General features: G+C 45.5%; 1 protein-coding gene across 1 annotated transcript in view; it reads left to right on the top strand.

Moving 5' to 3' along the window:
* The first annotated feature begins 10,194 nt into the window (after nt 1-10,194).
* Nucleotides 10,195-13,464, top strand: part of SCD5 (stearoyl-CoA desaturase 5) — a 170,112-nt gene continuing 166,842 nt past the window's right edge. The window contains exon 1 of the mRNA XM_003832256.5: nt 10,195-10,812. Coding sequence (XP_003832304.1) covers nt 10,581-10,812 — 232 coding nt within the window. The 5' untranslated portion in view covers nt 10,195-10,580. The remainder of the gene's footprint in view (nt 10,813-13,464) is intronic.

Consider the following 13,464-nt stretch of genomic DNA (forward strand, 5'->3'; position numbering starts at 1 on the left):
TCATTCTATCTAACTATATTTTTGTACCCATTAACCATCCCCCTTTCTCCCCTGCCACACTATCTTTCCCAACTATGCTTCCCTTCCCTGGTAGCCATTGTCCTACTCTCTATCTCCATGAGTTCAGTCGTTTTAATTTTTAGCTCCCACAAATACATGACAACATGTAAAGTTTGCCTTTCTGTGCCTGGCTTATTTCATTTAACATAATGACCTCAAGTTCCATTCATGTTGTTGCAAAGGACAGGATCCCATTCTTCTTTATGGCTGACTAGTACTCCATTGAGTGTATATACCACATTTTCTTTATCCATTCATCTGTTGATGGACACTTAGGTTGCTTCTAAATTGTGCTGCAATAAACATGGGAGTACAGATACCTCTTCCATGTACTGATTTCCTTTCTTTTGGGTATGTACCTAGCAGTGAGATTGCTGGGTCATATAAATATATTTATATTTTATATTTTATATATTTATATTATATAAACATACTTATAAACATATATACAATAAATATTTCTGGAATAGTCTATGAACGAATGGGTGAATAAACCTTGAATGCAATGCTTCAACCACTTCACATTTTTAATTAAACTATTACTTTTGAAGTAATTATTTATTCATATACAGTTATAAGAAATCATAGAGAAATTATACCTTCTACTCAGAGTCCTCAATGATATTATTAATAATTTCCGTTTCCACCAACGTGTATGAGGGTTCTCTTTTCTCCATATCCTTACCAGTATTTGTTATTGTCTGTCTTTTGGATAAAAGCCATTTTAACCGAGGTGAAATAATATGTCATTGTAGGTTTGATTTGCATTTCTCTGATGATAATGTTCAGCATTGTATCATATACCTGTTGGTCATTTGTTTGTCTTCTTTTGAGAAATGTCTGTTCAGATCTTTTGCCCATTTTAAAATCAGTATTATATTTTTTTCCTGTGGAGTTTGAGCTTCTTATATATTTTGGTTATTAATCACTTGCCAGATGGGTAGTTTGCAAATATTTTCTCCCATTCTGTGGGTTCCATATTCACTTTATTGGCTGTTTCCTATGCTGTGCAGAAGCTTTTTAACTTGATGTGATCCCATTTGTCCACTTTTGCTTTGGTTGCCTGTGCTTGTGGGATATTACTCAAGAAATCTGTCTGGGTACAGTGGCTCATGCCTGTAATCCCAGCACTTTGGGAGGCCAAGATGGGCAGATCACCTGAGGTCAGGAGTTTGAGACCAGCCTGGTCAACATGGTGAAACCCTGGACCCTACTAAAAATACAAAATTAGTCAGGTGTGGTGGAGCACACCTGTAATCCCAGCTAGTCAGGAGGCTGAGGCAGGAGAATTGCTTGAACCCAGGATGCAGAGGTTACAGTAAGCCAAGATTGTGCCATTGCACTCCAGCCTGGGTGACAAGAGTGAAACTCTCTCTCAAAAAAAAAAAAAAAAAAAAAAAAAAGAAGTCTTTGTCCAGTCCAATGTCCTGCAGAGTTTCTCCCAATGTTTTCTTACAGTACTTTGATAGTCTGAGGTCTTAGATTTAAGTCTGTAATCCATTTTGATTTTTTATATAGTGAGAGATAGGGGTCTAGTTTTGTTCTTCTGCATATGGATATCCAGTTTTCCCAGTACCATTTACTGAAAAGACTGTCCTTTTTCTAATGTATGCCTTTGGCACCTTTGTCAAAAATGAGTTCACTGTAGATATATAGATTTGTTTCTGGGTTCTCTATTCTGTTCCATTGGACTATGTGTCTGTATTTATGCCAGTGTCATGCTGTGTTGGTTACTATGGCTCTGTAAGTCAAGTAATGTGATTCCTCCAATTTTATTCTTTTTGCTCAGGATAGCTTTGGCTTTTCTGTGCCTTTTGTGGTTTCATGTACACTTTAGGACTGTCTTTTCTATTTCTGTGAAGAATGTCATTGGTATTTTGATGAGGATTGCATTGAACCTGTAGATTGCTTTGGGTAGTATGGACATTTTTTTTTTTTTTTTTTTTTTTGAGACGGAGTCTCGCTCTGTCGCCCAGGCTGGAGTGCAGTGGCGCAATCTCGGCTCACTGCAAGCTCCGCCTCCCGAGTTCCTGAGCCATTCTCCTGCCTCAGCCTCCCGAGTAACTGGAACTACAGGCGCCTGCCACCCCGCCTGGCTAATTTTTTGTATTTTTAGTAGAGACGGGGTTTCACCGTGTTAGCCAGGATGGTCTCAATCTCCTGACCTCGTGATCCACCTGCCTCGGCCTCCCAAAGTGCTGGGATTACAGGCATGAGCCACCACGCCCGGCCAGTATGGACATTTTAACAGTATTGATTCTTCCAATCCATGTACCTGCAAACCCACGTTTTAGACTGCCAAACCTAGGTCATTTTCACAAGATTGTGATTTTGTCCTGTAGACAAAATCTGCATTTTTTTGAGAAATGCATAGATCTGAGAATCATTGTAAATTTTTAACTTCAATAATGGATCTTTTCTTGCTCTTTCCTCCCTCCCTAAAGCCTGCATTTTCTCCACAGGTTCTTGCTCTATCACCCAGGCTGGAGTGCAGTGGTACAATCATGACTCACTGCAGCCTTGACCTCCCAGGCTCAGGTGATCCTCCCACCTCAGCCTCCCAAGTAGCTGGGATTACAGGTGCATGCCACCACACCCAGCTAATTTTTTGTATTTCTTGTAGAGACAGGATTTTGCCATGTCGCCCGGGCTAATCTAAAAGTCTTGGGCTCAAGTGATCCACCCACCTTGGCCTTCCAAAGTGCTGGGATTACAGGTGTGAGCCACTGTGCCTGGCCAAAATACAACCTTATCTAAGTGCTAGGTGTTTTGCTAGGCTCACCCCCATATCTAAGCCTTTTCTTAGGCTATTATCCAAGTGGGAGTCTCTGCAAAATCACCTATCTTCCAGGGCCTTGTTTGCTGCCACCTCCTCCATGAAGCCCTCCTGATCATGCCAGACCACATGCCTCATCATGTTTCTCTCTCACACACAGTTTTTGTAGGCAGCATTAACATATAATACTTTCTGTCTTCTTTCTATCCTCTCTACCAGAAGCAACTTCTACTCCAAGGTATGCACTGCTGGCCAGAATCCAGGAATTCTGGCTGTGATGGTCTTGTCCTCATACATCTCAGAGCTGCTAGTTTTGTATTTAGAATCTTCTAACTGTTCATTGACATTTGAAAGCTGTTACTTGTCTTTCTTTAGGAAGTCCCCTTGGGCACCGAGCTCACAATCTTCTCCAGCTAAATCTGGATGCAGCCCTGTGATTTCAACCCCCTTTGGAGGTCCTGTCCATAATACTTCATCTTCCTCATTTCCAGGAACTTCCAACCCTCCACTATAATCCTGTGGCCTCACCTTGGAGCTTATCGTTGGAAACTCTTTCACAACCATAGGTCTCAAGTCCCAGATCCCACTCTTGGGGCATAATGGCCATTACTTCATTTATTTTCATTCCCTAATAAACAGATTTTCTCTTCAATTTCTTCAAAACCTTGGTTCCCTTGATTCCTCCACTGTCTATAACATCTTAGCTTCCTTCTAGTCATATTTCCTCAAGTACCTGGATCCTTTGTCCTCCCATCAAACCCACCCTACAACTTCAATATGGATATTCCATCAGACTGCTGAGGGATGCTGTGTAACCACAACTGTGCAGACTAAGCCAGTTTAAGCTTGTGGCAACCATTCTTAGTTGGGCCCTTAATTAGGCCAGGCAACCTTTTAAATGTTCTTGATCAGCTTCCTCTCTCATTTTTCTCAACAGCTTTTGGAGGCCTTCATCACTTTTTCCCAACTCTTTACCAAATTCCCACTCTGCTTGTCCAGCAGACACCTGATCTTCCCTTCAGAGCAAACAGGCCATCATGGCACCCTCCCTTACTTTATTGGCCCACTCTGTAAGCTCCCTTCATCCTCATTTCCTTCCAGTCTCCAATGAAAAGCTGTCCCTCTGCTCTAAGTTAGCCCAACCATCTGCTCACCTGATCCCATCCAGCCCTAGAAAGCACACACTCAACTTTGCTTCTCTATCCCTCTCCTCTTTACTGCCAAGCATCTAGGAAAATTAACTTACATATGCGTTCTATGCTTGTCTCCTCCCTCTTGTTCTTAAAGTCACCTCTGTGCAAGGTCTGTTCCCATCACTCGTTGAAAAGTCCTCAGCAAATGTCAGCCATGACCTTTGTATACAGTGTGCTCTTCATTTCCCTTCTTTCCTGGCCTTTCCATAACATTTTCGACATTGCGAATCCTGCTCTCCCACACTCTGCTGATTCTTCCACTTCTCTCATTTTCCCTTCTCAGTTCACACCACTGGCTTCTTTTTCTTTGCTGTGTTCATAAATAGTGTTTCACTAGGATTCTATCCTGAGCCCTTTTCTCTTCTTACCTTTCCTGGCCAACTGTTTCTACTGACATGGATTTTACTATATTGAACCATGACTAAATTGTTATTTTCAGCCTAGACTGTTTGCCAAGCTCCAGGCACCTATATATTCAAAAATCCACCCAAAGTTTCACTTGAATGTCTAAAACAGGAATTCATTTTCTTCTTTAATTTATTTCTTCAGTTCCTATCTCAAAAATGATTATGATTATGGTGATAATATTTACTAATTCCTTACTATGTGCCAGGCACTGTTCTAATCACTTTATGGATATTGACTTTAGTTGTCACAGGAATACTATAAGGTAGGTATTATTCTCACTTTACAAGAGAGGAAATAAACACAAACTTAGTATTTCAGTGAGTGACATTGTCCTTCACCTGAATACCCAGTTCAGAGACCCAAAAAGAATCTAGATTTTTCTTCCTCCTTCTTTATGTTTAATCCAGCATCAAATCTCTTTGACTCTTCCATCTGAGTTTCTCTGGCTTGATTCCATCTTCTCTATTTATTGTTCTCCAGAATCTGTGCCCTTGCCTTAATTCAGGCCCTCATCATTGCTCAACAGATTCTTAAAATAGTGTCCTAACTGATCTTCACACCTTCAATCTTAGCTCTCTGCACCCCCAATGCAATCATTCCCCACTCTCTTCCAGAGTGGTCTTTCTGCAGTGCAAACTTGATCCCAGTACTGTGCTACATAAAGTCTTTCTGTGGCTCCCCTCACCTACCTCATAGCTCTGTCTGCACAGCACTCAAGACACCCACGTACCCTCATCTGCTGCCCACTGCATGGCATTTCAGCTTCATCTCCTACGCTTCCCTACTTTCACTTCAGATATTCCATATACCTCCCTGAATGCCAAGTGCAAAAACTTTACTTACGTGCTTTTCTCTGCCTGGAATATCCCCTACCATTTCTTTGAACTATTCATACTTCAACAGTGCTGTCTTACATGACAGCCATTAGCCATATGTGGCTACAAGCACCTGTCGTTAATCTGAATTAAGGTGTGTCGTGTTGTTAAGTGGAAACATGGAATTTTGAGACATAGTATGAAAAAAGTATAAAATGTATCAATAATTTTATACTGATTTTACATTGAAAAGATAATATTTTGGATACATTGAGTTAAATAAAATATATTATTAAAGTTTTTTTCTGTTTCTACCTTTTTAATGTGGCTACATAACAATTATACATGTGGCTTGAATTTGAGGCTCATGATATATTTTAATTAAACAACAATCTTTCAAAATCCTTACCCAGTAAACTTAACCAATGAGGCAAAATAACTGTACACTGAAAACTACAAAATGCTGCTGAGAAATTAAGGAAGACATAAATAAGTGAAAAGACATGCCATGTTCATGGATTGGAAGACTTAATATCATTAACATGAAAATACTAATTAAAGTTATATACAGGTTTACTGCAATCCCTATCAAAATCTCAATAACATTTTTGGCAGACCTAAAAAGATCCTAAAACTGGTATGGAATCTCAGTAAGCCCTGAATAGCCAAAACAATCTTGAAAAAAAAAAAAAAAAAGAGAACAAAGTTGGAGGTCTCAAACTTCCTGATTTCAAAACTTCCTGATTTCAAAGCTACAATAATTCAAACAATGTGGTACTGGCATAAAGACAGACATATAGACCAATGGAGTGAAATAGCCGAAAAAAAAAAAAAACTCTCATATATATGGTCAACTGATCTTCAACAGGGGAGCCAAGACCATTCAATGGGGAAAGGATAGTTTCTTCAACAAATGGTGCTAGGAAGACTGGATATCTACACGTAAAAGAATGAAGCTGGGCATTTATCTTCTACAATACACAAAAATTAACTCGAAGTATATTAAAGACCTAAATGTAAGTTTTATAGCTAAAACTATAAAACTCTTAAAAGAAAATATAGAGGAAAAACTTCATGACATTGGATTTGGCAATGATTTATTGGATACGACACCAAAAGCACAAGCACAGACAATAAAAGTAAAAATAGATAAACTGGACTACATCAAAATTTAAAATGTCTGTGCATCAAAGAACACAATCAACAGAGTGAAAAAGGAAACCTACAGAATGGAAGAAAATATTTGCAAGTCATATATCTGATAGGTTAATATTCAGAATATGTAAAGAACTCCTACAACTCAACAACCACAACAACAAAAACCTTATTTAAAAATAGAGGACTTGAATAGATCTTTCTCCAAAGAGGGTATACAAATGACCAACAAGCACTTGAAAAGATGCTCAATATCACTAATTATTAAGGGAAGGCAATAAAAACTACCATGAGATATCACTCCTTACCCACTAGGATGGCTATTATCTAAAAAACAGAAAAAGTATCAGTGGGGATTTGGAGAAATTGGAACCGTTGGGCACTGTTGTTGGAAATATGAAATGGTGCAGCCACTATGGAAAACAGTATGACAGTTCCTCAAAAAATTAAACATAGAATTACCATAAGATCCAGCAATACCACTTCTGGATATACATATATATACCGAAAAGAATTGAAAGCAGGGTCCTGAAGAGATCTTTGTACACCCATGTTCACAGCAACATTATTTCCAGTAGCCAAAAGGTGGCGCAACCCAAATGTCCACTGTTAGATAGATGAATGGATAAATAAACAAAATTCATATCCATACAATAGAATATTATTCAGTCTTAAAAGGAAGGGAATTCTAACACATACAACCTGGGTGAGCTTTGAAAACATTCTGCTAAGTGAAATAAGCCAGTCACAGAAAGACAAATCCTCTATTATTTCACTTATATGATGTATCTAGAGTAGTCAAACTAATTGAAACAAAGTATCACAGTGGTTGCCAGCATCTGGATGGAGATTGAAAGGGGAGTTTAATGAGCATAAAGTTTCAGTTTTGCAAAATGATAAAGTTCTGCAGATCGGTTGCACAGTAATGTGCATATATAGTTAACACTACTGAACTGTACATTTAAAAATGGTTACAGTGGTAAATTTTGTTACATACATTTTATGTTACATGTATTTTACCACAATTAAATATTTTTTAAAAATCCTTCCCCAGGTATCACTCCCCCTCCTCCCTGCTTCTGTGTGAATTAACAACTCCCTCCTTTGCACCTCTACATTATCTTGCGTATACCACCATTATGGCTCTTATTACATTTTTGGTAATTATGTGTTTGACAGGATAAGGGTTACTGTCCCATTTGCCCCATCCTGGGACAGGTGAATACTTATCCACTCCTGGGGTCCTGACTAGAAGCTAGGAAAATATACTAGGGTCTTTGGCAAGACAGAGGAAAGAGGCAGTGACCCCTATGGCATAATTGGCTAAAGAGGACCGTCGTTATCAGCAAGAATATATCTTGGATCTTGTAGATGTTTCACTCTGATGCTGGACCTGGAAGGACCATTTTTCTTCAACAATCCTTTTATAGGCAGGCTCTGACAAACCTAAGTAACACTTCTTTCCTCCCTCAACACACAAAAACATCTTCTCCATTATGAGGACAGCCAGCTGACATGACTGGTCATACCTGGTCTGACCCACAGGAGGGAAAAGAGAAAGATGTTCATTCAAGATGGATTCAAGGGCCGGGCGCAGTGGCTCACGCCTGCAATCCCACCACTTTGGGAGGCCGAGGCTGGCGGATCACAAGGTCAGGAGATCGAGACCATCCTGGCTAACGCAGTGAAACCCCCGTCTCTACTAAAAATACAAAAAAAAAAAAAAAAAAAAAATAGCCGGGCGTGGTGGCGGGCGCCTGTAGTCCCAGCTACTCGGGAGGCTGAGGCAGGAGAATGGCGTGAACCCGGAAGGCAGATCTTGCAGTGAGCCGAGATCAGGCCTCTGCACACCAGCCTGGGCAACAGAGCGAGACTCCGTCTCAAAAACAAAAACAAACAAACAAAAGATGGATTCAAGATAGAACAGCTGACCTAATAAACAAGGTTCTCAGGGGGGACAATAAGGAACTATTTTTGCTTCCCTTGGACTCCTTGTATGTAAGTTTGATACCTAATTAAATTTTTTTTTCCGATAATGGACTGTAACTTTCTGCCCTTCCAAGGTCATAGTCAAGAGGTTACATTTGTTTGCTCCATCTTTGCTTCTAGATGGAAGCTCCTTTAGGGGCGGGACCAGACTTTATTCATCCTTGGATCCCCTGTGCCCACTGGTCCTGGCACATAGCAGATGCCCAATAAATGCCAAATAAATGACTGAATGGTTAGAATGAGGGTCTTTACAGCATTGAGCCTTTCCAATAACCCGGAGAGAGGCTTTTGGCCGAGCAACTAGTCTACCCCAGACAGAAAGGACAGTCTGAACTAGAGAGCCACAGGGAGTAGGAAGGTCTGCTGGGTATGGGGAGCAGAGGGAGCATGAGAAGAAAACGTGGTTCATTACATAGCCCAGGTTGAACAGACAGATGAAAATCGCACCCTCCAGCTTCATGTTCCACTGTCTGACTGGTCATTATATAGGGCCGACATTTATCTGGTCTCCAGGCAAATTCTATAATTTCAGCTCCGTCTGAAGCAACACAGTAACACTGACTCAGTGGCCTAGATTCCACAAGTGCCACATACCTTGCTTTAGCTTAAATCAGGCATTGTTTTGTCTGGCTGCTGGGACTGGCTCAGGTCTGCTAACAATAAGATGCTTATGCATGGCCCTTTCATGCAGTCAGTGTTTTAAATTTTTTTGCCTCTCTTGAAATCCTGGAAATGATTCCTAACAACGGTTAATCTAAAAATCAGCTGGTTTTGGTCAATATAATGGCGCCCCTTCGAACTCACATTCATGGAATATGGAAGCTGGAAGGAAGAGTAGAAACTAGTTCTGCTTCTCAGGTAAGGAAATCCGTGCCCAGAGAGTTGGGCTGGGTTCCAGCCAGTTAAAACTAGAACTCAGAGATGCGGTCCCGAGCCCTTTTACTTCTGCTGCCTGCCCGCAATTGCGGTCACACCTGCTTCAGACACTTCCAGCTCAATCCTCCCTCCATTTTCTGTGCAACTAGGGTCCTCTCTGGAGAGCTCTTAAGCCATCAGCTCTAGGAGAGAAGTGGGCAGACACAAATCTTTCACAGGTTAATTTTCCTTGGAACATTCTGGGTGATTTTTTTGTAAAGCCCGATTCTCAATGGTGTTGATTTCAGGGTAGTGTTCCTCACTGAGAGCTAAGGAGGCGTTGCAGAAGTGCGCTGATTAGCTAGAATTGACCATAAACAGAGTGGCGCGGCGGATGGGCAAAGGGTGGGCAGCGAACTGGCCCAAATCATCTGTGCATCACCTCACAAGCACCAACTGAGCACTTACTGTGTGCCTGGGTAATCCACAGCTGCCTAATTAAGAACCAGCAGCTGCCTTCCAACCCTCCCCTGGCCCGAGGAGCCCTACTAACTGGCAGACTGAGGGACTTCTGATTCTCATCGTGGGTCTGGCCTTAACTAGGGTCGCGACTCCAAGCAAGTATTTAAAATTCTCCAACCCAGGTGGCCTGAGGCTTGAGAAGAAATAAAAGGCTTCTCAAAGGGATGATAGTTTCGGGAAGTTTTTTTTTGGGGGGGGGGGACTGGAAAAATACCATAAAAGGCATTTTGGGGGTCACACACACACAAGAGCAGAAGCGCTGTGAGCCGCCCTGCAGGCTCCCTGCCCCGGGAGCCACCTTCCACCCGCCCCCGGGCGGAGGCGGCCAACTCCCGCCCAGCGGGCTCCCCAGTTCGGCCCCGAAGAGCCGAAAGGGGGCGCCTTTGTCTATAAGCGCCGCACGGGCGCTCCTGATTGGCTGTAGCTAAGCAGGGCTTTCTTCCGCGCTCCTTCGGAGTGCTCCCTACAGCGTCGCCGGCCCCGTTCCATTTCCACAGCTCCCCCTCCCCGGCCGCGCGCCCCTCCCGCCCCGCGCGCGCCTCCTCTTTCTCGCTGCCGAGTTCAGCCCGGGCAGCCATATGGGGGATACGCCGGCAAGAGACGCCGGCCGCCAAGATCTGCATCTTTAGGCCACGCTAAGACCCTGGGGAAGAGCGCAGGAGCCCGGGAGAAGGGCTGGAAGGAGGGGACTGGACGTGCGGAGAATTCCCCCCTAAAAGGCAGAAGCCCCCGCCCCCACCCTCGAGCTCCGCTCGAGCAGAGCGCCTGCCTGCCTGCCGCTGCTGCGGGCGCCCACCTCGCCCAGCCATGCCAGGCCCGGCCACCGACGCGGGGAAGATCCCTTTCTGCGACGCCAAGGAAGAAATCCGTGCCGGGCTCGAAAGCTCTGAGGGCGGCGGCGGCCCGGAGAGGCCAGGCGCGCGCGGGCAGCGGCAGAACATCGTCTGGAGGAATGTCGTCCTGATGAGCTTGCTCCACTTGGGGGCCGTGTACTCCCTGGTGCTTATCCCCAAAGCCAAGCCACTCACTCTGCTCTGGGGTAAGTCCCGCCGGCGCCCCCTGCGCCCCGGCCTCCGTGGCCAGCCTGCGCTGGGGCGCGCGAGGTCGCCGCTCGCCCCTCGGCTGCGGGCGGTGCGCAGCGACCCCCGGTCTCCTCTCGCCTCCCGCTGCGCGCCGCGGCCCCCTTGGCATCCAGTTCTCCGTCCCTTGGGACGGGCAGGTGTTTCTGTCCCAGTATTTCAACTTCCGCCCCCCCCCCGCCCCACCCCGCCGCGGTCTGCCTGAGGAAGCGCATTTGCCGGCTTCCCGATGGAGAGCCGGGGGGGACCCGGAGTCCTGCGGCGCCACTGCTGTGCGCAGAGGCGCGCGAAGGGAGAGGCTCGGCACAGGCTGAATCGGCTCCCAGCGAGGGAGGACGGGCGGGCGATTGTGTCACCTCTGCGGTCCCTGGGGCTCTCCTATCCCCCTCATCACCTCCGCGGGCCACGGACCGTGGGGACAGAGATGAGGACAAGTAAGGGAGTTGGACCGGGGAGGAGAGACCCGGCACAGGATAGAGTCTTGGTTTACGCGCACCAGATGGAAGATACCGGTTCCCCTCTTGCCTCTCCAAGGCCGCTGTCCCTGCCCCCTCCGCAATCTTCTATGCCCATTTGCAGTTCTCGGTGAAGTTTCTCGGTGAGCAAACCGAGCCCATGGCGAGAGCGGTCTGACCCTAGCACGAAGCTCCGACTGTGGCTGTGCAGAGCCTTCTCCAAACCCTGTTCCCATTTGGCCAGTGGGAACCTGTGGCTCTCCTGGTACCCTCCTTCCGTGCACCCCCACTCCTGCCAGTAGGGAAGGGACCCCGGGCGCCGACCACCATTCCCCTTCCCCTGGGCCCCAGGGACTGCGTGCCCACCCCACACGACCCCAGTCGTTGATCTTTGAACCACTTCGCAGCCGCCCTGGCAGCAACAACTGGTTTTGGCCTCCTTTACTGAAGCGGCAGTAGCCAGGACAAAAGGCACAGGCATAGATATGCTGAGTGAGAATTTGACGAGGTAATCCAAGATGCCCTTCCAGCTCCCGTTTCCCTGATCTCTAGGGGCGGGCAGGAGAAACACAACCTACTTTTATTTCCAGAGGGGAAGAGGAAGGAAGAAAATAAGACCTCTTTCTACAGGGCTTTTTTGGCATGGTGCCAGCTGCAAATGCCTAGGTAGATAATGGGGCCACTATGGTTCCAAGCCTTCCCTTGAAATCCTGCAGTCCCTGCTCTTGGAAGTAAACCCATCCAGAAGTGGGTACCTCTTAGGGGGTGTGTCTCAGGGAGGGCATAGCAGAGTTGACGGATGGTGAGAGAGGTAGGATCTTTGGGGATCCCTAAAGCCTTTAAAGTCTCCCCAAAGCTCTGGGAAATCTCCTGCTTCATCTTTCCTTCTGTCAGTGCACCTCCTCATTTCTGTGTCCTTTTCACCATCACCTTTATGTGTTGGTTTAATTCTCCAACTGACTGTAGACTGTATGATGTTCTGCTGTTGCTTCATGAACACACTCCCACACTGCCAGCCAAAGCCCTTATTGCCCAGAGTTCTCCAACAAGCTCCTCTCTCCCCCCTGCTTCCAGAGGCAGGGCTGGGCTTGGTCCTCAGAGCCTGGTGGCCTCTAGGGGATTGAGGCTTATCTTTAATAGCTGTGGTATTCAGAGAGTGCTCAGGGAAAAGTGAGCACTTAAAGTATTATCTTACGTGCCTAGGGCTCACTGGCTCCACTTCTTACAGCCTCTGAGCCCCAAGACCCTGGCACTGGACCAGGAGCCACAAGGACAAGGCCCCTCTCTCCAAGTTTGCCAGGTCACCTCTGCCCTTTCCGGACCGCTCTCTGTGGTGAAGATAGAACCTTTCTTCTGAAAGATCTTGGCTTAGAGGACACCTCCCAGGCCCCAGTGTCCTCTAGCTTCCTTAGAGAAGTTAACACACTGAAGGAATCTGGTTTCCCCTTTGTGACTCATATCCCAAACCCCATTCCATACCTCCCTGGATAAATTCTGCCTGTGCTTCATCTGCTATTTCCTAAGTCTTTTTTTTTTTTTTTTTTTTTTTTTTTTTTTTTTTTTTGAGACAGAGTCTCGCTCTGTCGCCCAGGCTGGAGTGCAGTGGTGCGATCTCGGCTCACCGCAAGCTCCGCCTCCCGGGTTCACGCCATTCTCCTGCTTCAGCCTCCCAAGTAGTTGGGATTACAGGTGCCCGCCACCACGCCCGGCTAATTTTTTGTATTTTTAGTAGAGATGGGGTTTCACCGTGTTAGCCAGGATGGTCTCAATCTCCTGACCTCGTGATCCACCCACCTCGGCCTCCCAAACTGCTGGAATTACAGGCGTGAGCCACTGCGCCCGGCCCGTAAGTCTTAATTCTCTCCCCACCTTCATTGCCTCCCTAAAAAAAAAAAAATAGCAGACAATGGTAGATATTAGAGTTTTAAGGTCCAAAATTGTGACTTAGAAAAAGTCCAAACAATGGGTCTTATCTGATGAATAGCTACTGCTTCTGCTGCTTTTTTTTTTTTTTTTTTTGTGAGACAGGGTCTTGCTGGAGTGCAGTGGCACGATCATAGCTCACTGCAGTCTCAGTCTCCTGGGCTCAAGCAATGCTCCCACCGCAGCCTCCCAAGTAGCTGGGACTACAGGTGTGCACCACCACACCTGGCTATT

This window comes from Pan paniscus, chromosome 3 (assembly GCF_029289425.2).
Source record: "Pan paniscus chromosome 3, NHGRI_mPanPan1-v2.0_pri, whole genome shotgun sequence".
In the NCBI taxonomy this organism is placed as follows: Eukaryota; Metazoa; Chordata; class Mammalia; order Primates; family Hominidae; genus Pan; species Pan paniscus.